Raw genomic sequence first — 23,698 nt, 5'->3', positions numbered from 1 at the left:
AATGCACATGATAGGATAACATATGTAGGCCTGATCTGGATCGTGGAAGCAGGACATGAACATGCCGGAGTGAGCTGTTTAAAAGGAGGGTAACATACAGTAGGCAATCATTACTGTAAGCTGCTCTTACAAATATTTACAAATATCCTACTTTACGAAAGATTTCTTCCATTACTATACAATACAATTACCTATCTATCTAGATATTCACAATTATACTATGACAGACTCAACAGACAAAAGACCAACAGTTGCAACATTAAACATTCAGATACAAAGAAGATAAGGAATCCATTTAAACTCAAATTATTTCTTATATTAAAGTTATTTAATTAAATCACTGTAAAATACTTCAATAAACCTATTTGGGGGTAACATATTGATGAAACCAAATATTGGTTTATGGATGTTGAGGTTGAATCTTATTTGCAACTACTTTGGTAACTGAGTGCGTCTGAAAATATTTCAATTGAACTCATCCATACCCAAAAGAAGTAGCTGTTCATAAGGGTCATTATCTAACAAACCACACAAACATCTTAGTTTTATGAGATATAAGCTAACAAACTGTTATTTCTTCCACATAATGCATGACTTCAATCTCGTGACTGCATTTTCTTCATGATTTGTGTCTGTATCTGAACAGAATATGGAGCTGGAAACCATATTAACAACCATTTCCTAAACACCTCTGTTTTCCAATCACTATCCAATTGTGGTTGCCAGATTTGACTAGATGTCTTTTGTTTGACCAGATGGTTGACCAATTAAGGCCAATTCTATTGGGGGTTGGAGGTGCCAGATTTGCGACTCATTTTATTGAACCGGATCTCAAGTGACAATCTTAGAAGAATAACAGTTTGGCAAAAACAATGAATATCTCACTTATTGCAGGCTTGCTCCTTCTTACTCTTGAAAGGCATGCTCTTAATGGCTACATTTTTGTCCACCCTTTAAATCATTTACCAGCTTAGCTTTAGAAATGACCAACCAATGTTGACATGGTTCATAGTTCTATTGAGAATGTGATTGTCTATTAACTAGTCCAGCAAAAAAAGAAAAAGGAAAAAAGAAAAATATGTATTACTATATTATTATAATAATCTACTGTAACCGATTGTCATTTGTATAGGTATGTTTGAACCATGCTAACTAAAAATCCAACACACCCTGATAGATATGAGTATTAGTTTAAAGTAGGATGAGTGGTGGGCGTAAAAGAAAACACAGTTTGCATTACCATAACCCTTCTGAGTCAGAAATAGAGTTGTTACAGGCATTTAACTAAATGTGCTCTCTGCAGTGCTGTCTTCTATAAGAAACACCTTAAACCCACCTTGAATGATTTATTTTGTTACATAGTATTACATTTCCAATTTATACATAGATAACACAACTCCCAGCCGGAGGAATGTGAGCGTTACGGCAGCAGAGACACAGGCAAAAAAAAACTGATATAACAATGTAATGAACACAAAGTAAAACAAATATATAATTAATTAGCACTAGATTAAAATAGTGCATTGTTCTTTACAAATGAGGCACTCTTTGCAAACAATTCACTAAGAGGTGTATGACACACAAACACACTCACAGTATGTTGTAGAACATACTGGTCTGCCCCCTGGTAGTAATAAGCCAGGTTGTTTTCCTGTTGTGCAGAGGAATGGTGCCGACAGGCAGATGATTACTGTACACAGTGGCCTATATGTGTGTACTTGGCAGACAAACCATCTGGCTGTGTTCACAGTACTACACTACACAATATTTTGGCACTTGGTGTACAGGAACTGAGACTAGTCTGCTAACTGGACAGCCAGCCTGGCAGACAGATAGCCAGGCAGGCTATAGTGTAAGCAAAGCCTCTCTACTCCATCCAGCTCCTACCTGGACGGGTGCCAGCAGGCCCCAAGTCAACCGCTGTGTTTACCCAGGGCCTCTGACACACCAGGCCAGTTATCACCTCTGGGCCTGGACCCAAGCCAAGCCTCCAGCAGGCTAGGAGACGGCCCAGACAGACACTAACAATAGCCAAACACCTTTCACTCCTCACCTCCACGCCTCCTTGCCCCCCACCGCTCCAGCCCTTTCAACAAGGGAGCAAGCCTCGGGTCGCTACACTCTGGGTCGCTACACCCACCCCCCCCACCCCCACCCTGCGCCACGACCACCATAACACTGCTCTGGAAACCTACTAGCTACAACCTTGCTGCTGTGGTCGGAAGAGGGGGTTGTAACTGAGAATTGGCTCTTAATTGACAGGAGACAGAGGAGAGGCAGCTCAGCTGTGTCACACGAGCCAAGCTCTGCCTATCTGCAGCTGGCTGGCTGAGAGGGGCGCGTTGGTGGATGTCTTTGTTTCATCTTCCCCATTTCCTCCTCTGTGTGGCCTCATTAAACAGCAGGTGTTGAGATATGCCAGGTGGGAGTGGTCACAGAGAAGAGATGGAACCAATGACGAAGAAGGAAAAGGAGGGTGGGGGAAGGGGGCTGGTTTGTGGTGGTTCTTGATGACGTATCAAATTACAGCAGCCATTACTGTCTCCGTTTCCATCAAAGACGATGGAAGTCTATCCTCTGGGGGAGATTTGAAAGAATTAAAAAAAATATATATGGGAAAATGTGTCCAAACTTTTGACTGGTACTGTATATATGACACCCTAATGGTCATTCACTATTTGCTTTTCAGTGAGAGATGTCTGTGGCTTGCAGTTCAATTTGAGTGTCTTCTTCCTAGGCAGAAATATGCATCAGTGGTGATTCAAGCCGTTATTTGCATTAACTCCTGGAGGAGCCATTGCTTCCTGTTGCGTGGCCCACTTTACTCCCTGGACGAATAAGGAGGATGGTAACCTCAAACTAACAAAAACATGGCAGCTATCTAATCCATGTGATGGAAATACACAAATGATAAAAGGATGAAATAAATGATAAAAATACTTATTCGAAAGAAGAAAATTTTGAAAAACACGCAATACAAATACGTACACCCTTTATAGGCATAACAGTATATCAAATAAATCAAATGATTGATGACATACTAAATTAGGTTAGCATAACCGTGGTTGGGGCGAAAGCCAATTGGAGGGGAGCTCTCCAAGAACAGGGTTAAGCTACCCCAGACTCCCCTAGGGGGTCTTCTGTCAGTGGTGGCAGATGTGCTGTTTGGGTCAAATAAAAGAAGTGTGTCTCTCACTGCTCCAGAGAGCCTCTCCTTCCACCCCGTCCCATTCAGAAGGACCCTTCAGGGTTCCCCCCCCTCTCTTTTACAGCCCCTCTGACACTGAGTGAAATGAGTTGAGAGATCACCAATCAGAGGCCTTAGACTGACTGCAGAACAGACATGCTTGTCCTCCCATCCCCCCCCCCCCCCCCCCCCCCCCAACGCCCATCTTCTAGTCGAATCCCTCAATGGGAACCCTAACTGTTTGAAGAGTTAACTCTTTAATTCCGTCTGGAATGTTTCCTTTGGGTGCGGCATAGTGCAGTGTTGAGACAGACCGACCAACCAGCCACCCCCACCCCCCATCCCATCCCAACTCCTCCTTTTACAACATCTTCTTGCCCCTCCCCTCCCCCCTCCATCTCGTCACCAAATTCAATACCTCTATTTCTGGGCTTGAAGGAATCTCCCACACTAGGGTGTTAGGGGCAGGATAGCACAACCCAGCTAGATCAGATGATGCCAGACCCACATGGTGAGTTATCTAGTTGTTTAGTTGACACAGGGATAGATCATGCAGATCTACCCTTCACCAAACACAACTTGGCAACATGCACAACACTTTGAAGAGGCGCTGAGACACAGCACATTAAGTTTGTTTCCATACCAATCCAAACCAAGCATGTCCCAAGCAGTTTGCTTCCACAGGGGTAGAGCGTATTCTAGTCTCTATCATGAAGCAGAACCATTAGGAAGGTGGACAAACCCAGTGCTAGAAGCCCCCCCTCTCCCTCCCCCTCCCACCACCACACCCTCTGTACACAGCCAGGCCTTCCAGTTAATGAGCCCAGACGAAGCCCCACAAACACACCAGGCAGAACATCCAATGAGAAAATCCCAGTTGGTCACATAACTAACCATAGACATTCACACGCAGTTACCGTCTGTTTGAAAAGTTAGAAATACTATATTATCAAAACCTGTGGGTCAGGAGAATCCACAACTCAAAGAAATGGATTCATATAAACATTCTTTAATATGTTAGTTGTGGAAGTTTCTATTTTGAATTACTACATATATTTACATATTAGCATAAGAAAACAGAGCCTGGTACAAAGCTATTCATTCATGGGATTTAAAACGTCCATAGACATTCTGAAATAAATGTATTAAGTAGTCCATAATCTTTACAGCCACAATCTAAAAACAAACCAGCAATCAGACACCTTGAGCATGTCTAATCTGCATTGAGACCAACGCTGAAATTAACAGGCTAAATTTGGAAACAACTTTAACCCTTTAGCTTATCAATCACTTAGTTTGCACATTAGTTTGGACTGTACAGTTATAGTTTTTCCCCAACGGAAGGCAAGAGTGATAAAGCCTCTTTGATAAAGTAATCAAAGATAAAAGAAATGACAATTAAAAAACGAAACAATACTAAGCTTGATCACATTGTAGGCTTTATTTGTCATGTCTAGAAATGCTTGATAGGCTATATATAAAATGATTGGCAAGGAACAATAATTTATTATAAACTGTCAACGAATGGTAAATTACTATCAACTAACCCTAACCAGATGTTGACCATATGCAAAGCTGTGGTTGACATTCTGTTAATAGTAAATAAATGCTATAAACATCTACAGATGGTCTACAGGGGACTCATATATAATCAAATAAAGTGTAAATGATAACAGCTCCAAACCTCAAGATTGATAGATATTTTGTATCTGATTTGCCTTTTTGTGCTTTCAACAATGCAAAATACTAGAGACATATAGATCCTTATAGATGCAAATAACTATTTAGACCATTAGAAGTGCATTCTGGAATCTGAAAACTGCTAAAACACAGATCTTCTTGACAAACTTGGATTGGCTGGAAATGTACAAATCAGTCTATCCACCCTGACCCCCTAAAAGGCAACTGCCACAGGCCACAAAAAGGCTGTTGATTCGATAAACAGAGGAGATAAGATAGCTCTTACAGAATAAGGTCAACAAAATCATTGAAAACAATATGATGAACAGGAGATGAGAGAGGTTAGGAAGACAGAAAGCAGGCCAGGCAGATCAGGCTACACCTGTTACGTATGGGCCTCCGAGGGCCCCACCATCCCCAACCACAACCAGAATAAAGGCTTGTCACGGTTGGAAGTGGAGATCTCTCCCACGCTGGCAGCAGCCTTCCCTGACAGAGTGTGCACACGCACCAGGGCAGCGTTCGTTCCACATTCCGTCGTCCCAAATGCATAGTTGAGTACATCTGCTAAATACAATGTCCAGCTCATTCATCATACATGAACCATAAATTAGGCCAAACATCCCCTCCCTCCATCTCCTCCTCTTTTCTAAAAGCATACACAATCCCCATCGATCCTCCGCTGCAGCTGTGCATCTCACTACTTCCTGACTGATGCGTTGCTGTGGCGACAGATAAATTATGCAACAGCATTCATTCAAACAAACAGGTTTGGCCTGGGCAGAAGCAGTGGGAGAGACAGAGCAGAGGCAGTGGAGGCAGTAGCAGATGTTGTTGTATTGAGGTGGCAGGCAGCAGTGGAGGCAGTCAGAGAGGCTGCAGCAAAGACAGAATACAAGCATTTGTTGAGACTGCAATGGTAGGCTCGACATTTACGGATGAAGACCAGGTCCTCTCTTGCCAGACAACTCTTTCCCTTTCTAACCGCGATAATAACAATGCAAATGTAGTGCCTCACCCACAGTTTTTCTGAAACAGAAAGTGTATGGGAGAGGAAACTGACAGACCCAGCTAACAACATCCGCAACGTGTGAAATATATTAGGGTTTTCAAACTAAAACAGCAACACCAAATCTGTGTTACAGGAGTTGGTCCGTGTCAGTGCACAGTCGTGATTAAAACTCTATTAATCACAGAAGATTAGTATGCTAAGGACAGGGAGGGGTGTGTGTGGGGGGGGTGCATAGGAGGAGATTACAGGGGTCAATCGGCCTGCGTGTCCTACTGCAGAGGAGGGCCATAGGGGGACGAGGCCTGAGCAGGCCCCAATGACCCTCCCTGAATCTGCTCCACGCGACGCCTTTTGTCCAGCTCCTTGTTCGACAATTATTTACCCTGCTGTTTGGGGCTGGGCTGAGGTCACCACACATACATCACTGACAGGACAACATGGCCACTCACTTCATCCTCCTCTCGTCTGACACGCGTACATATATGCACATACTCAGTACAGTAGAGTACTGTAGTGGAGGTATACACAGAAGCCAAAAATAATTGGATAACCTGAGTTCACATTAGATCATGTAATCTAATACTGAAGTCATCGGTTTGACTTTAAGCATTTAGCATTTAACTTTAAGGCCTGTGTGGAGCACTTGAGGTTACAGTAAGATCTTGTCTGTATTCTGTATGTGGCATTGCTTTTAGATAATCATAAACACACAGCTTTACCCCCACGCTATTATTCAACAGTGGTATTTGCCTATAACTTCTCTCTGGCCTCAACAAAACAATGCTACGGAGAAAAAAAACGGCCCCTTGCCTCCCACTCTCCACTCCACTGTCCCCCTCCCTCCCCCCTCCACCAACGGCTGCAACCTGACACTGCCTCAGGAGATGAGCCGTCATTAAATACTGCAGAGCTGACATAATGACAGGAAAGATAAAAGAGAGGAAACAAAAAAAGGGCAGACCAATTCTGGTCTCACAAAGCCTCCCCCCTCCCCCTCCCCCCAGAGCTGGGGCTGAACCCACCCTCTCAACTAATAAAAGCCCCAGGCCACAGACAGGGCCTGTGCTAGGCTATACCACCACTATCTGGGTCTCCCTGTCTGCCTGCCTGCCTGCCTGCCAGTCACCAGGCTTCACAAAGTTTAGCCACCTCTGAACAATACCAACGACAATACCACCGCTGCCTGCCTCTGTTTGAAGTGACACAACAATGCGGTCAACACCTGTTTAATTCCCTTACCACAGTGATCCTACAGTGGTGTGCTTTCAATGAGCCCCCCCCCACAATTCTCTATGCACCGGGTTATGACAGTGTTCCATCTAGGCTGAACCTCTGCTGCCTATCTGTCCACCCGTCTTTCTGTCTGTATCTGCATGCATGCCTGTCTGTCTGTTTCTTTCGACTTCCATTTAATCCAGGGCTTACTCTGTTGTCATTTTAAACATCCGCTTCAAACATCGGCCCTAGGCCTAGTAGAAGAGGGGAGGGTCTATATTTGGAAACGTACAGAGTGACAGCCCAAAGACATTTCCCCTTTAAATAGACAGTAATAAAAGACTGGAAAATGATAGTGCGGCACACTCAACCTAATGATCAGCATACATAAGATCTGCCTCTAACTCTGTCATCTCCTACGCAGCCAGGCTTTTTATACCAGCCAACTGGTTGCCCACAGAAGCCCTCCCTGTAGGCGCTAACCCTGCTAGCGCTGCCAGTCCCACTGCCCAGGCATAGCTTGCCTTCCAGCTGGCATTCCAGCACGCCGTAACACAGCGGTGAGGAAATATTTACCTTCAATGAAAAGTGCCCTTGGCACAGAGCCCATCCCCTTGAGAGGGTTTAAAAGTCTGCTACTGTGAGGCAGCACTCCTACTTACCTCCACACCCCCCTCGTGCCCCCACCCCCCTGGTGAGCTGACTCGTGCCCGCCCGCCCGCCCACAAAAACCTCAAAGCTAAACCCCTGGCGGTGCTGTCTCTAACCTGGACCTGGGCCAAACCTTAAGAAAAAAAGAAAGAGAGAGATAGAGAGAGAGAAGCGCAGGGCTGGCTGAGACACACACACAGCACAGAAAGACAGAGCGTGAGAGAGCGCGCCAAGCAGTGTTGTGCTCCTGCCTGGCCTCACGCCAGGACACACTTCTAGGATTTTTTGGCCACAAAAGCTGATGGACGGCTCAGCCCTCCCCCGGGATCTGAAAGTGGCTCACAAAGATGCCGTCTGAGAGACCCGCGGCCCAGACTGATTAAGACGGCTTTCACAGCAGGAGAAGGCTCAGCAATCACACATAACACAAACATGTAGAGGGGGAATAATGGAGGGCTTTTCCTCTCTGTCCTCTGTGATGGTAAGTTAGTGAAAGGACATCTGTGTTTTGATTACACAGTTCTGTGTTGACTCTCAGTGTTTAAGGAAAGACAGTTGAACCTTGATGCCAGATTAACAACGGAAACAAAAATTCTCTAGCAATACATGGCCATGTTTTTTTTGTTGCAAGGCGCAAACCTACTCTTTGGTAAAACAAGTCTCTTCGAAACACTTAAGGGAAAGGGATTTGTTTTGAAGACGTAACTACAAACAGACAAATACCAAGCTTGACATAATAGGGAGAGTGACGGCAGACAGACCTGTTTGAAGTGATCGTCGAAGCTCCAGTCAGCCTGTCCGTTGGGAGAGGTGGCGGAGTGAGGGCCAGCTGGAGAGAGACTTTCATCGGGCTCCTGCTTCACTCTGACAGGGGGCGAGGATGTCTGCAGGGGGGCGGAGGCTGTGTAACTGCCAAACTGCTGCGCCGGCAAGCGGGAGGCACCTTGCTGCAGAGCCATGGTCTGCTTGCGGAGGTACTCCAGCCCACCAGCACTCCCCTCGTCCTCCTCGCTCCCTTCATCTCCCTCCATCATCTCTTCCTCTTCCTCGTCGTCCCCAGAGTCTCGACCCCTGTCCTCCTCGTCCTCTCTCTCAGAGTCCACGCTGCTCTGGTTGGAGACCCTGGACATCAGCCCGGTTCCAGGCCCCACTCCAGCCAGGCCCTTGGCCATGAAGCCTGCCCCTCCAGCCCGGGCTGCAGCCAGGATGGCCTGCTGGGCTGCTACCTGCTGGGCGTACATGATGTGGGCCTCACGCAGCCGTCGCTCCTTGCGCTCCATCTCCAGCCGGGCCTGCTGCTGGCGCTGCAGCTGCTCCATGACAGCCTCCAGCTTCATGCCCCCTGCCGTGGCCCCCTGAGGATAGCCCCCTACCAGACCTCCCTCCTGAGACATGCTGGGCTGAGGGAGGAAGTGAGAAAGACGTCAATAGCTACCCATAAACCTACCACTCTCAAATTACCCAAAGAGTTGTTTGGCTTGGCAGGTCCAAATATGCAGGCCACAAACTAACAGCAAACAAGAGAACACTGGGTGGGGGCCGAGTGGATTTATTGATGTTACAGTCATATAGATAACATGTAATCACATCATATGAACATCACATGTGGGGAACGAAGTACAGTATGGACAAGCATGCTATAAACAGCAATGTGACATGCCTTAATGGACATAGGGGAGTAATGTGAGAATAAGAATGAATGCATGTGTCTTGACAGATGTTTCCTCAAGACATTAGGGTGCGTGTTAAATATGTTTAAGATATGAACGTTTTTAATGTAGAGTTGTGCCCAGAAGATTAATTAAGTAATTATTTAAGTAAAATTGTAGATGTGTTCCATTCGAGATGCAACAATCTTACGCAACATTAACCACGCAGGAGTGGACTACTATGTTTCAAGTTACAATTCAAGTATCGTGTCAAACACATTTTAAAAGCTACGTACGTGGATGTATGCAATTTTAAGTACTACCAAACTATAATAAAAAGTCTACACTACGGCTACACTTACTACTGTGAAAATAAACTCTTCGGATGTATAGGGAAAGCTCCTTACAGATCTCCAATTATAAATCTTGGCGTTAATACACATGAGTAGCTAAAAAGTGAAACGCATGACATTATTTCTAAACTCTAAAGTAGTTAAGATTAAGGTCATTGGTGAATACTATAGCCTATATTACCAATCGATCAAATATCCAGTATATGAATGAAATGCAGGCTGCTGTTTACGCACGGCGTGGTTTGAATTCAATAATTTACATTACCCCAAAAAAGAAGGAACACAGAATATGTCAATTACGTTTTTGTAACCTCTCATACACATAGTACTAATAACGTGAAGGCGTTATACCATGACTGTAGTTTCAGTCTCGTGCAACATTTGCTTAACAGCAAAAAAAAAAAAAGATATGACACAACGACTGCTCGGGCAGGGCATAGCGCCAAACGGAGGGACAACTCACCATTTGTGCCTTGCTGCTACCGGAATTGTCCACCATCCCTCCTTCCTTGCTTATCCTATTCCCTCTTCGCTGGCACGCTTTCAATCACTTGTAAACACACTGAGAAATAGTGCATGCACAACGGTGTTGAATTTGTCCACCAGCAGATGAGCGAATGAAGGTCGTTACTCTCAAATGTTGTTGTTTTTTACTTTTCTTTTTTAAATTGTAGAAAAGAACGGACACGAAAATAGCCCGATCTCATATCTCGAAAAGCTTGGCATAGAGGTAACTCCTTTGACTCGATTTTCCTTCCCCCAGAATGACACCCCCCGCTTAGGCGCACAACATCATTAGGGCCCGCCCAGTGACAGCAACAAGTTACAGAGTTGCAGCGCTACGTTGGTTGAATAGTTACAGCACGTATGCAAATCCCATTGGAATGGCACCTCTGTCACAGTCTAATCTTGCGAACAGGGGCTTTTTTTATAGAGTACAATAGACTCGTGTGTTGTAACTGTGCTGAAAATCCATAGCGATTACATTGGACATGGATATGAAACAATTAGAATGTAATACTGTACTCAATGAATGTTTATGCTTTTACTATTCAGAGGCAAACACGAGTCTACGTTCCTTGTTGTTTCTTGTCGAACGTTATTTGAACTGTCGAATAATCTAAACAGGTTACTGTATGTCTTTGTTATAGTTGTAATTTAAATAGGCCTATGTTCTAGTCTTAGCGTTAAATATTTTTTTAGCTCAATGCTTCCCCCTTGTGGATGAAATATGTTCTGAAGATGTACTGAACAACCATACAGTTTCATTATTTAATACAGGCCTTCAGCTTCTTCATTGCTCACATTCAAGTTATTCAACATGTATGTGCAATGTATGTGTACTGAATCAACCTAGTTGTCAATTGGAAGCATATCTTAATAACAAAGCCAAGACATGGTGTATAGTTTTTATTACTTGAATATAGCAAAACAATATTTATAATCATATACAAATAATAGTGTTTTCTGTGACATAATAATTCAAGTTATTGCATTTAGCACTCAGTAACACTTGGTATGTTGTAGCACTGGAGGATTAAGAAGCAGATTGTCCTGTGAGTTGCATAGTACAGGCAAGTGCAGTGTTATGACTACTGACTGCACCTGATGCAGAGTGCAGTAATTAGCCTAATGTACATGTAACTACAAAGCTGATCAGACAAGACACACTTCCTCCACAAAGTCTCCAGAAATAAACATAAATACTCTTAAATTGGGTGAACACCTCCTCAAAAAGTGACAGAAATCACTCCTTATGTCCAACAAAGACAAAATCAATTATACAGTAAATGTATTTAACACTCACAATGCACTGCTTTAAAAACCAAACCAAGAAAACACTGTAACATTATAGACAGCTGGGAAACGGTAACATCTGCAGAGTGAAATAAAGAGGATGAGAGAAATGAATGTCAAAATGGTAAGGACAGGTTCAAGGTGGCCTCTGGTCAGATCCCCCACAGAGGGAGAACATTACAATGAGCTTCCTCATTGAAAAGCCTGGTAGGAGGTTGAGGAACAGGGGAGTCCTTTATGTAGTGGTTGACCTCAGTGACTGGGTGACCAGCTCAAACACACAGTACACACAGTAACTGACCCGAGCACCTCTGGCCAAGTTACTACCGAACAGTGCCATTTTGTGGGAGGGGAACATGCCAGACATTTCCATATCAAGAATGTCATTGTTTTTGGAACACAGCATTGAAAGAGTCAGTCTGACTAAGTGCTGGACTGCAGACGTAACATTCAAGCACCATTTACATCACATTGAAGCATTCATTCACATCCAAAACAACTTTGTAATAACATCAGAGCCATGGACCAAAGGACTTAGCTCTTTAGAGTTTAGATCCTACTGAATTACAAAGAAACAAATACAAATTTAGAAGAAGAAATCTAGAAGAAAATGGTCAGGGAATGTTCATGTTCTGGTAGGATTTCCAAATAGCTCACTTTGGAAAAAAGGCGATAACACCACACAGCTACAGAGCATTAGCACATTGGACCGCTATGCTTACTATGCTGTATCTCCCTTTACAATGTCTAAATGGCCTTAAAGCGATTGACCGTATAAGCATACAGATGACAGTGGCCCCTATCTATGTCCGATGAGCTGGTGCAATACCAGAGGAAAGAATCCCCCTGCTCTACCATACAGAACCTCTGAAGGGTTTGCATTTCATCCAGTTCCATAAAAAGACCAGGGTCAGCCTTCAGGGCGACAGATCTCTGACAGTGGCTAAGGCTTGGGACAACCATCCATCCATGCACGTGTATGTGTTGGGTTTTAGGGCACGGTGGGAGCATAGCCCTAAACGAGCAAAGGGGGCTTAGAGTCTAGAGGGATGGGGGGGGTCCATGCTTAGTTAGAGGGTTGGCAGATGGGCCTGACTTTGGACTCTGGCTAAGGCCACGGTAATAGAGAGGTCAGGTGATCCGGGGCATCAGGTCCAGGTCAGGTGATCTGGGGCGTCAGGTCCAGGTCAGGTGATCTGGGGCGTCAGGTCCAGGTCAGGTGATCCGGGGAGTCAGGTACAGGTCAGGGACCTGGATAGCTCACTGCATAGAGCAGGACGAGGCCTCAGAACAGCAGCAGCCTGAGGAGCCCATGGCTTTAGGAGGAATGAGGTCCAGGTCCTCGTCATCAGGGATCTCGTCCAGACGGTAGCCGTCCTGCAGCAGCTGTCTGCTCAGGTCAGGGTGGACCTGCAAACACGGATCAGGGGACAGTCAAGAAATACTGGCGGGAATTCCAAGTGATGTGTAGGTAGGCAGGGGCAGTTCATAGGGGTGTGTGCATTCATGTGTGTGAGAGATTTAAATAGATCAAATATAAAATTATCAATAAGGGGAAAGCAAAGAACCAAAAAACAAAGATGTAGGACAGCATGTCACTACAGTCATCTGTGCTAGCTCACCTCAGCTGAAGAGTAACCTGAGGAGTACTGCTCCACATCCTGTTCTTCATCACTGCAAGGACAAAACACAAAACCATTCGAGATGAGGTGGAAAGTTTTATAAGCCTGTGTGAACGAGCTCTCCATAAATGTGCATGACACACTGTGCAGGACACAGTAACATACATGTTATGTAAAAAATTATCAATACCATCAACAGCTGCTAGCCTTACCTGTCAGAGTCTAGTGCTACCAGGGTGTCTTCGGCATGTTGACTCAAGGAGGCATAGCCCTTGTTAAACTTCACGCTTCTGGAAAACAAAAACCAGAATAACTTGAAAATGCATGGTTTGAATATCTTATGCCATTCCTTCCTCCAGAGTGAATCACAAAACAACACCATGTGTTTAACATAACCAGATATGATCCTACCTGTTTCCACCTTGTCTGGGCTGTTGCAGGACTGGCCCCCCTGATGTAAGGCCTTTTTTCTTCAATGCTTTCCTGGCCATCTCTCTATGCTTCTCTGCAAACACAATCACAGCGACATTAAGTGAAATTAGATCAATTATGTCAGTATGAAATATGCCTATATGCACACTCTGTGTCTGTTAGTACGAGTATAACAGCCCTACATCTTAAGGAATGATTCACTGGGAAATAATTTACTTTGTTGGAATGTAGACCCCTAAACCAGAATGAATGACACACAAAACATGCCAGACGATATACTATGTAAAAATACAGAGTGGAAAAGTGGACCCACGTAGTTTCATATGAATCGCCGGAGCTTTAGACATGATGTAAGGCCCCCTCTTCTCCAATGGTCGGATGCCCCCATCAGCTGTCTTGCTTCTTGCGCTGGTGCCAGGACCCTAGTGTCCAAGGAAAGGATGCGTGTTCGTGAATAGTTAGTAAAGACATGGATTTAGACTTAAACTATAATTGGTATATTTTTCATTCACGCTTGTGTGTTGGTGAGCCGAGTAGCTATAAGCACATAACATTAGCTAGGTGTGTTGCATTTATGAGGTTATCTGACTTTATTCGGATTATTCATATGATAGAAAATCAAGTACTGGGTGCCATTCGCAAGAAGACCGAGTCAATAAATCTGTCCCCGTTCGTTCGTCAACAACCGGGCTAGCTGGTTAGCCAGCTCTCCAATTCAATATGAAAACTTACCGTCAAAACTTGGGATTCGGGTAGGTCAGCAAGGAGGGTATCCCTCTCCTCCTCAATGTCATTCATGTTGCTGAAGATTGTCACGCTATACACCACAAGACAGGCATTTTCACTTTCTCGACTTCCCTAGACACCCAAGAGGAACGTTTTTGTTATTGGATAGCTAAAGCTAACGCTGTTAGCCAGGCAGTAATCAGCCTAGCTCGCTCGCTATTACGGTTGCTGCAAAACTACTTCCGTTTCCTGTCCAACCACATGATGAACCCATAAGGATGGAAACTGTGCTCAAGTTATTTAAGAGTTATTTATCTATGGTCAAAAATGAATAAATACTTAAAATTAGGATGGCATCCATGCAGTCTTTTCATATCGGTTTATCAGTAGTTGGATTCATGTATGTGGTATTCATTCTTAGGACCGTTTTCAGGGCATACATGTTGTTAAAGTTTTTATTTGACGATTTTCATCTGTCAAAATCAATGTGATTGATACTGCCAACAAACCTTACTGAAAAACGTAAAATGCGTGTATCCAGCAACAAACAAGATATTCTAACACATTTTAGAACACAGTTGATGTATCAATAAAAGTGTTTAATAGTTTTTAACCACAGAAGGAAAGGTATCAGTTTACTTCACTTAAAAAGACAATGTAAGAATTTTGTGAACAAAACTGAGAAAAACCATTTGATTCAATAGTATATTGCTTTTTTTATTAGGTCCATTTATTTATTCACAACCGGATAAGAAGTTTCAGTCAACATCGTAGACATTGGAACTGGGACATAACTTTGAAGAACAGTGATTCTGTTTGAACATCAATGACCTGAGGATAAAACAATGACAGTGTATCAGTTTTTTTCTGAAGCCCAAAAATGAAACATGTTTTTTTTATAAGCTATAATACAGAACAACATTCTTGTGCAGGTAGACATCAGGACAATTTCCATGCTCTGGCCTAAGGTTTATTGCACATGCTGTACTAGTGTAAAATCAGGAAAAAACACAATAATGGCAAATGCTACATTCCTTGATTAAAAAAAATGAATGCACAACATGGTTCCAGAAGATATGAGAGCATAACACATCTAGCACTCACCCAGGTACGGGGTCTATAACCGGTCAATACCAAGCTCCTCTGGTGTTGAGATGCCTAGCTCAGCCAGAGTAGGAGTCAGTTCCTGAATCAGGTATGGGTAGATGTCTTTGTGTGGGCCTGATTTGTCCTGTATCAACACAAAATGTTTACTAGTATGCAAGAAAGTCAAAACCATTCCAACGTATAACATATAGCACCTGAAACATCACAAACCAGTAACAATGAAGGAACATTGCCAACATTAGGTGAAGACAATGGCACTACAATAAACCAATCTCACACATAACATATGCAGTTTGAGAATAATAATCAAATGATAATGGCTAGTATCAGATAAATAAACATAGGTTCATGTTTTGATAGCATGTTTTGGCAGCTGACCTTGACTGCCTCGAGGATGCGGATGGCGCTGGCCAGGTCGTTCAGCCTTCGGCAGGCTCGGAGAGCCGAGTCCAGGATCTTAGCTTCGGGTACCAGGTCATAACCGATGAGGGTATTCATGCCTGCAAGCCAAGACAGACAGTATTGGCAGTAACTTTACTGATCCTCAAGAGATAGTATAGGCAGTAACTCTACTAATCCTCGAGGGGAAACTGGATCGTTACAGCAGTGAAAAGCAACATATGAGACATGTCAATAACAAAATCAGGCAAAAAGCTAATATTAATGCTAAACTACTATACAAAGTATTTAGATTCTAAATGTTACAAGTACAATGCAATGAGTCCAGAAAGTAACCATAAATACAAAATGAAACTTCTCAGGAGAAGTCACTTGAAGAGGGAAGATGACAAAATCCTTACATCCCTGTTAAATATTTGCTTAGTTAACCAAATTGCTTTAGCTAAACTATTATTACTTCCACAGGGCCCAGACGTATAAGTCACTTTGAGTTTCATATGTTTGGAAGTTACCTTTCTTTAGCTCCCATGCATCAATGTCTGGCTTGCTGAAGTATGTGACCCAGCGGGCATCAAACTCCTCATCTGTCTCCACCTTGCCATGGGAGTATCCTCGGCACAGCAGTGGAGCTGTAAAACAGAAAGTGGTTGTGATGTGGTCTGTTTTGCTTTAAGGACAAGAGATTTGTGGCATTGTCAAATAAGAATAGTTAAAATAACTTATTCTGTAATCCCATAACCCACCCACTCAGCCTGACAAACAAGCTGACCTCCTTACTTCAATGTCAACTATCATTTTCGAGAACAGTCCAGATTTGGAAAATAAGCAGCATGAAATAGATTGTTGTCGACATAAAGTCGAAATACCAAACAGCCGACATGCTGTAATCCGCATACTGTTGATTAAATATAACATTACCATAGCTGGAGTGCTTCCTCCCTACGGTCAATGTTAAGTCTGTATTCAGGTAACCACTAGGTCATGTGAGGACAGCAATCACCATCGGCCTACCATAAACTCCGTTAGATTCAGGAATGAAAATATGTAATTTAAACATTGCACATCTCTAGTGTAGTCTAAACTGTCACTGAAAACACAACGGCTGCATATAGTTTAGTGGACGTGTGATGATGACCTGGTCAAACATGGGTCATCGCAAGACAAGGTCACATTAGTAGCTTTTTGATGGTTAGCTTGTTAGCTAGCTCGATATCTGTGTGATATGGATTGCTACTTTTACAAACAAGATGCTCGCTATGATGGCCGAAAAAGATAATGGAAAAGCGAAAATTGTCACTATTAATCTAACATGCTAACCAATGTCACCCTGACAGTATTACAGGCTAGCAAGCTAAGGTTAGCTTATCTTATATAGCCAGCCAGCCAGGATCGCTAACGCTAGCATGAGGTACAGTCAGTAGCAAGTTACAGTAGCTAACGTTTTTGGCAAAACTCTTAATCAGTCTATACATTACTGTAAACTTAGGTGTCAATCTTACCCGAATGACAGGGTTGTGGCCGCGCTAAACTCCGTATTCCAGAAGTTGAGAGTCGAACTACGGCTCTGAACATTATGCAGACCTACTAAATCAGTGGCTTATGTTGCCGTACACTGACTAGGAACCGATTCAGACCGACATTAGAAAGGAGGCTTTGCGCACGCGCATACTCGATGAAGGGCTACGTGCTGGGCCTTGGCCATCATCATTCGCAAGGAAACTGCTTTTAACCAATTTTTACTATGGGGTAGAGAGAACGATAATGATACACCTCATTCTGTATGAGGTTTTCCAGTTTAAAGACTACTTCAACGTCTTAGATGTCCTCTTTTCACAAACTGACCTTGGCAGTGATAGTCGTTTTTCTCCACTAGATGGCAACATATTGAAGTAGTGAGAGGCATGATCCTAGATCCTTCAGAGGTTGTCAGAAGAACTACATCGAACCGGTAACCTTCAGATTACTAGCCCGACTCCCTTACCGCTCAGCCACCTGACTCTCTGACTCAACATATCAGAGATGGAGTAGCCTACATTTTGTGACCCAGCATATTTTCAGGATTAAAGTTTTGAAGAGGTTGTTAAAAATTTATCTACGCACTGAGCAGCCATCTTTTCCCTAAACATTATTCTCCCATATAAAAGTCTGCATATAATGTTCAATGGTGTTGTGGTCCAACAATTTAAGATAGCTTTTCAAGTCATGATTGGTCTCTCTATTCTTGTATTTTTCCCTCAGATTTCTGGCAGCCATGTATTCAGTCTTTATTATCTGCACTTGCAGCTTTGACTTCAGCCCTGCAATTACATCCTCAGCTGCACTGATTAATCCAACATGGAAGAATTTCAGAGAAGCGTTTTGAAAAGACATTCCCACTTACCCGGGGGTGGGGGGGTGGGGGGGGAGTTGTGACATGTTTGTTTATGCAGATATCCCCCTAGTCAGTTAAATTGCAATAAGATGTTTTCAATGGCTGCTTGAGTGTGCTTGTAACCCCTTGTGAGCAGAGGGGACGCTGAAACAATGGTGTGCGCGAAAAGTGATTAATTCCCTCTATTTCACTTTTGACACAAGATGGAGGACGTCTGGCTCCTGTCATTTTGAGTACATACTTCTCTCTATTGTTGAACATGTTCCCTTTAGGGTTGTCCATTAATATCTTTATGCGGTGCCCAGCTTAACCCTCCATTCTTTTCTGGAGATCACACAATCAATCATTGTCCTTTCCCCTGACAAGGCAGAGTGAGAGTGTGCGAGAGAGAGAGAGAGAAAAAAACCTTTTGGCCTGTCTCAACAAGAAAGAGGAATGGGGTCTTCTATATACTAACTCTGGCAGAAAACATAGCCCCAGTAAATATTCAATTTAAAGGATTTCTAGATAAGGGGGGGTGAAAAATGGAGGCTGCGCCCATTCTTCTAGATAAGGGGAGACGGAACCATCTGGAGGCTGGGAGATAGTGAACTCCCACGCCATTCCACAGACCTCGCTCTCATCTGACGGAGAGAGAGGGGAAAAGAAATAGAGTGCACACACTTTTATCACAAGTTCAAAATGAATTCTCTCCCTCTGTTTCTCTCTCCCTCTCTCCTTTCTCTCTGTTCAAATTCTATGCAGTTGGCAAGCTTTCCCTCAAAATGTGCAACAAAGCTAATAGATCCAAATACTAACTTTGTTGTGATGATCAATAAAATATGAAAAAGATGTACTCTCAGTATTGTTATAAATATGTATTTAATCAGGTACATTGGAACATTATTTTCAGAGAACAGTGTAGAGAACTCAATAACCACCTCCATGATTACCTCGGAATAAAACGGTATAAATAGACTCAGCTGGTGAATAACCTTGTCCGCACTCTCATGCTGAGTTTTGACTACTTCACAGTACTACCCTATTTGTTACAATGCCACATTGGATTTAACACTGGTATCATGCTTTTGTCACTGTGTTTTATCAGGGCTCTCACTCAAGTGTGCTATCAAGTTCTATATAATTACCCCCCTCTGCATTTTACTCTTGGCCTAGAATTTTTTATGCTTGATAACAGGATTCGGGTCGATATGAGATTTACTTATAGCCTTGCTATCTATGTGACCTGCATCACTGGCTTGCTGTCCCAGAGCCTCCTCTGTGAAAGCTGTTAACTGTGTGATAACAACGACCTGAAGCGATAACCTTCCTGCAGTCTTGAGGACACACAGTTTGTTCCATATGGGGTTTATTGCAGTGGCAGCGTTTTTTCCCTACTCAACCTTGGCTTCTCTGCTTTGCTCTGATTCATTTAATGGGTTCGTGAAGGAGGTTAATCGGTGTGTCTGCCATAGAGAGAGAAGAGCTGGCCAACCACTGTACTCTCGTCCAACTCCACACAATAGGATTGTGCCATTTCCAGCTCATCCTTTCCAAGACAGGTTCACCCTAACACTGGGTGTAGACTCAAGAATTCATCATTTGCAAGAGAACTCCAGTGGTCCAATGCATAAGCCACTGAAGACTTTTTGATCATTAGCGATATTAAGCCGTGCGGCCCTGACTTTGAAGATTTTCAGTATGATCAAGGGAAAGACTCCCATTACATTTGTAAAGTTTTATTATTATGCCTAAAGCAGACATGGTTCGTAAAGAGCAAATGCAAGAGTGTTAGATTTGAAAAGCTCTCATTGGGCTGTTTGAGAAGGAGAGCAACATACATCATTTTTCCTTTTACATCTTGAACAATTCATTTAAGGTTTGATGAATGTAATCACACTGCACACACCATAGAATTGTACAGTAGTGTATACTGCACACATAATGGAACAGACTACGTATGGTTAATCTGATGACCACAACAATCTTCTGAAGAGATTAACTATTAATTTGTTTTGGTTGAACCACCTCATAAGAAATCAAACCATAACAAAAAACCTACAGAACTGAAGGCTGAGGTAGAACTAAGATTGCATGAATAAAACTCCATAAATTTAAGCAGACTGTTGCCGTGGTTTCACATTCTAAGGGGAAAACGTAAAGTTCTTTCAGCCACAGTTTTAATCCATCTCCCCTTCCTGTTGTGATGTGGTGTTACAATCATAATGATAATCTGTGCCTGTATTTTTGCCTGCAGGCTGCTCTGTCAAACAGGCAGGCTGGGGAGCTGTGTGTCTTATCAGCAGCTATGTCATTAAATCAGCTGTCTTTTAGACAAATTTCACTCCTGCTAAGCTTATCAAAGGATCAGCACCCAGGGATTACCTTTCCAGACACAGTGTTTAACAGTTGTAGGCTACTATGAGTGGTGAGCACAGAGAAAGACAAACGATTATTTTTCAAATAATTTATTAGATTTTTGAATATGATTAATGTTCCAGACAAAACAAAACTCCATGGATATACTGTGTTACATTTGTCATTGATGACGTCTTTGAACAAACATAGGCATACTTATCGATAATCACTTAAATGTCGAGGACCCAACTTTTGCATTTTGATTATACACTATACAGATAAAACAAGACTAAAAATTAAATAAGCAACATCTTAGAAAGAAAGAGAATGGCGACTAAAATTTAATTTCGTCCTTTCTTGTGTTTTGTGGTGCTGATATTGTGTAAGAGAAAGGAAGATATTCAAGCTCTTTAGGCATGAACGGCGTAATTTAAAATTCTGTTGGCATGACGACGAAAAAAAACATTTCACTGGGCTTACAGTGTAGTTGCATTCCATAAGCCCCCATATGTACAGAACTTCCGGCCCCATTTCAGGCTGACTTGTGCAGTCAGGGGCCTGTGTGCTCAGTTCTGCTCAGAGAGCTCGGTTCCATCTGAGTGAGTGCTCTGATTGTCTGGGCTACTTTGTGCTGGGGCGGAGGGCAGGACTGAGTGAGCTTCCCTGATCCATTCCCCTCCACTGCCCCTCAACAGTCCAGCCAAGTCAGTCAGCGAGGGGTAAGACCAGACCCCCCTCCTACTCCTCCTCCCTCCCCTAGACACACTCGCTTGCAGTCAGGGTGGCTGCTACGGGGAGACACACCTAGTGTTCTCTTGCTAGCTGCCTGTGGGGCACCCTCCCCAGCCCCACCCTCACCGGCCCCGTCTCTCTCCTCCCAGAGAGCACTGAGGGTCTCTGGGGGTTGGTAACCGGGCTCCTGGGGGTCCAAGGGGTCTTTGGAGAGGAGGATGCTGATGGAGGGCACGGTTCTGTGCACCGTCATCTCCGAGGCCCCCCCTTCCTGGCTCTCCCACACCTCCCTCACGCCCTTGTAGCGCAGCTTGGTCATCTGGTGCAGACCCCCCACCTTTCTCTTCATGATCTCCGCGCACGTGATCGTCTTGGTAACCGCGCGCCCCGAGCCGGTGAACACCACCTGCCTCAGACCACCCCCAACCCCGCCTCCCCTGGCGCTGACCCCCATGGCTGCACCGCCAGGCACCTCCCCCCTCTCCCCCTGCATGCGAGACATGGCAAAGCCCATCAGATTGCGGATCTTACTGCCCTCCTTGACGCGCATCTCCAAAACCCCTGCTGGCAGCCCTGGGAATGGGCAGGGACCATCCTCTTCGGTGCGACACATCTTCTTGAACCCCCCTTGCCCCAGTTTGAGGGCGGCGGGAGGAGGAGGAATGGGGAGTGAGGTCTGCGACGACGTAGAGATGTTGTTTAGCGTGGTGGAGGGGGAAGTGGAGGGAAGGTGTCCACAGTACGCCTGACCCTGGAAGGGGGGATACATCTGCGGGGTCACCGCAACCTCCACCTGGACCTGCCTGTTCACCTCCAGGGCTGTATGTGGTCCAACAGGAGCTGGGATCTGGTACTGGGTCTGGAAACCGGCAACTCCGCAACCTGTGAACATGGCTTCTGTCCTCAGTTCTTTCCTGCACAACCAAGTCCAGTCAGAAAATCTCCCCGCATAGAAGCCAGGCTAGCATCATTTTCTGTTTCTTCTAACAGTCTTTTTATTCATTCAGCGGTTACAAAGTTTTAGGGCTTCAGACGAAAAACATGATCCTGCTCTGTGAGAGTTCTTTCCACCCAGCTACTCAGACAGAGCTGGGAAAACAAGATAAACGCCAGCTGGTGTATGAAGAATACTGATGGGACAATTCAAGCTGCTGCTGTTAAAGAGTATCTCAATTTCACGCCATGAATGACAATCTTGAAAGTTCAGGAAAGACGAGCAGAAAATCTTTCAGCTGCAGCGTCCCTGTCTTAATTCCAGGAACAGCTCATTTTTTCAGTGTAACTTTTCAGAAGAAAACTGAGTTCCCCTCTCCCGCAGTAAATTGCTGTCTCAGCTGGTCAGTTTGATCCAGTGATCCATATCACTCTCAACTCCTAGATACACTTCTTGGGACGGTCCAGTATCTTCTTGTGGCCCTCTTGGTCAAGGTTTTCCTTGGATGTGGAGTGGCTGGGTCTCTATCCTCTCTTGTCCCCTTTCACCTCACTCTCAGATCATGTTCAGAAGCAGACCCCCCTGGGCTGGTCGTCCGTGGACCCGTGTGTGTGATGTCTCAGTGATGCACTGGGTAGTGCGCTCTGTTTCTCCCTACAAAGAGCCGTGAATGGACAGGAGCTGCCTCACAAGCGCTCGCAGGAGGAGTGTCTGCCTGGATGAGGGGGAGCGTGAGAGAGAGAGGGGAGACAGCCCTCTTAAAGGGGCAGGCCTTTCATGTCTCTGATGAACCACTCCCTCTCTCTCTTTCCATAATTGAAACGTGGCTTGGAAGCCAGGGAGGAGGGGGAGGGAAAGAAAGAGTGGGGGGTACGTCCCTTTAAGAGCCTGGCGGAGCCCAGAATCCTGGGCAACTTTGTCAATCTCTTTAGAGGACGTTCCGGCGCCTGTGTTCAATGTAGATGACTGATTAAACCTGAGTTTCTGAAATAGAGAGTCAGTCAACCTTTAAAAATGCATTTTCAGCCACGAAACAATGAATTAAATTAGCTCTCTGCGTATAATTGAAAACATCCTTCAAAGAGCCACTGAAAGTCAGTGGCATTAAATTGCACCATACTTAGCCTTTATCCCATTAGATGTTTTTGACCATTACAATTTCCATAATGTGCTGTTAATAGCTTCACTGTTGAAGCAATCAAGTGGCCCAGTGAGAACGGCATGTCTCTTATGGTTCAATAGATATACTGTTACGAGGTTGGGAACACACTTGCGATCAAGGACAGACGGCCCACAAAGGCATGCCATTCGGTCACGCCATTGAGGTTATAATGGTATGACTGTCTTCATTAGTGGGCCAGGGCTGTCATTGCAGGTGAGACAGTGTAGGGGACAGATGTGGTGCTGCTTGACAGGTGGGGGTAATAAGTAGGTTAATAGGTTCTCCATCACCAGGGGAGGGCGCTGTCACACTCAATTCTGCACCTGCCCAGC

The 23,698-nt window shown here is 44.2% G+C and overlaps 4 protein-coding genes across 4 annotated transcripts in view; all 4 read right to left on the bottom strand.

The window, feature by feature from the left end:
• LOC136955288 (AT-rich interactive domain-containing protein 3B-like) overlaps window positions 1-10,261 on the bottom strand; it is a 35,481-nt gene extending 25,220 nt beyond the window's left edge. The window contains exons 1-2 of the mRNA XM_067248965.1: window positions 10,211-10,261; window positions 8,507-9,145 (exon numbers count right to left, since the gene is read on the bottom strand). Coding sequence (XP_067105066.1) covers window positions 8,507-9,145; window positions 10,211-10,246 — 675 coding nt within the window. The 5' untranslated portion in view covers window positions 10,247-10,261. The remainder of the gene's footprint in view (window positions 1-8,506; window positions 9,146-10,210) is intronic.
• Window positions 10,262-11,149: 888 nt separating this feature from the next.
• On the bottom strand, window positions 11,150-14,536 carry fam219b (family with sequence similarity 219 member B). Its single transcript, XM_067249043.1, has 6 exons — window positions 14,331-14,536; window positions 13,912-14,020; window positions 13,578-13,671; window positions 13,379-13,456; window positions 13,167-13,218; window positions 11,150-12,954 (listed from the first exon to the last, which is right to left on the bottom strand). The coding sequence occupies exons 1-6, from the start codon at window positions 14,394-14,396 to the stop codon at window positions 12,805-12,807; spliced, it is 549 nt and encodes a 182-aa protein (XP_067105144.1). The 5' UTR covers window positions 14,397-14,536; the 3' UTR covers window positions 11,150-12,804.
• A 479-nt stretch (window positions 14,537-15,015) lies between these two features.
• On the bottom strand, window positions 15,016-17,464 carry LOC136955284 (cytochrome c oxidase subunit 5A, mitochondrial-like). Its single transcript, XM_067248957.1, has 5 exons — window positions 17,330-17,464; window positions 16,343-16,459; window positions 15,810-15,931; window positions 15,429-15,555; window positions 15,016-15,155 (listed from the first exon to the last, which is right to left on the bottom strand). The coding sequence occupies exons 1-4, from the start codon at window positions 17,400-17,402 to the stop codon at window positions 15,442-15,444; spliced, it is 426 nt and encodes a 141-aa protein (XP_067105058.1). The 5' UTR covers window positions 17,403-17,464; the 3' UTR covers window positions 15,016-15,155; window positions 15,429-15,441.
• Window positions 17,465-21,247: 3,783 nt separating this feature from the next.
• Window positions 21,248-22,162, bottom strand: rpp25b (ribonuclease P and MRP subunit p25, b). The gene has a single exon (XM_067249449.1). It carries the CDS (start codon window positions 22,160-22,162, stop codon window positions 21,248-21,250), a length of 915 nt encoding a protein of 304 aa, XP_067105550.1.
• Window positions 22,163-23,698: the final 1,536 nt, after the last annotated feature.

This window comes from Osmerus mordax, chromosome 13 (genome assembly GCF_038355195.1).
Source record: "Osmerus mordax isolate fOsmMor3 chromosome 13, fOsmMor3.pri, whole genome shotgun sequence".
Lineage (NCBI taxonomy): Eukaryota > Metazoa > Chordata > Actinopteri > Osmeriformes > Osmeridae > Osmerus > Osmerus mordax.
Note: the sequence above shows the minus strand (reverse complement) of the source record. Positions and strands in the feature narration are given on the sequence as shown.

Bases quoted from the DNA above. Each gene is read 5' to 3' on its own strand.
- fam219b (XM_067249043.1), bottom strand. From the start codon at position 14,396: ATGAATGACATTGAGGAGGAGAGGGATACCCTCCTTGCTGACCTACCC. The intron at 13,672-13,911 runs GTGGGTCCACTT...TTGTGTTTGCAG, and splicing joins GGCGATTCATATGAAACTAC to AGAAGCATAGAGAGATGGCC. The intron at 13,219-13,378 runs GTAAGGCTAGCA...TTGTCCTTGCAG, and splicing joins GTAGCACTAGACTCTGACAG to TGATGAAGAACAGGATGTGG.
- LOC136955284 (XM_067248957.1), bottom strand. From the start codon at position 17,402: ATGTTCAGAGCCGTAGTTCGACTCTCAACTTCTGGAATACGGAGTTTA. The intron at 16,460-17,329 runs GTAAGATTGACA...TCTGTTTTACAG, and splicing joins GCCACAACCCTGTCATTCGG to CTCCACTGCTGTGCCGAGGA. The intron at 15,932-16,342 runs GTAACTTCCAAA...CTTGGCTTGCAG, and splicing joins TGCATGGGAGCTAAAGAAAG to GCATGAATACCCTCATCGGT.
- rpp25b (XM_067249449.1), bottom strand. From the start codon at position 22,162: ATGTTCACAGGTTGCGGAGTTGCCGGTTTCCAGACCCAGTACCAGATC.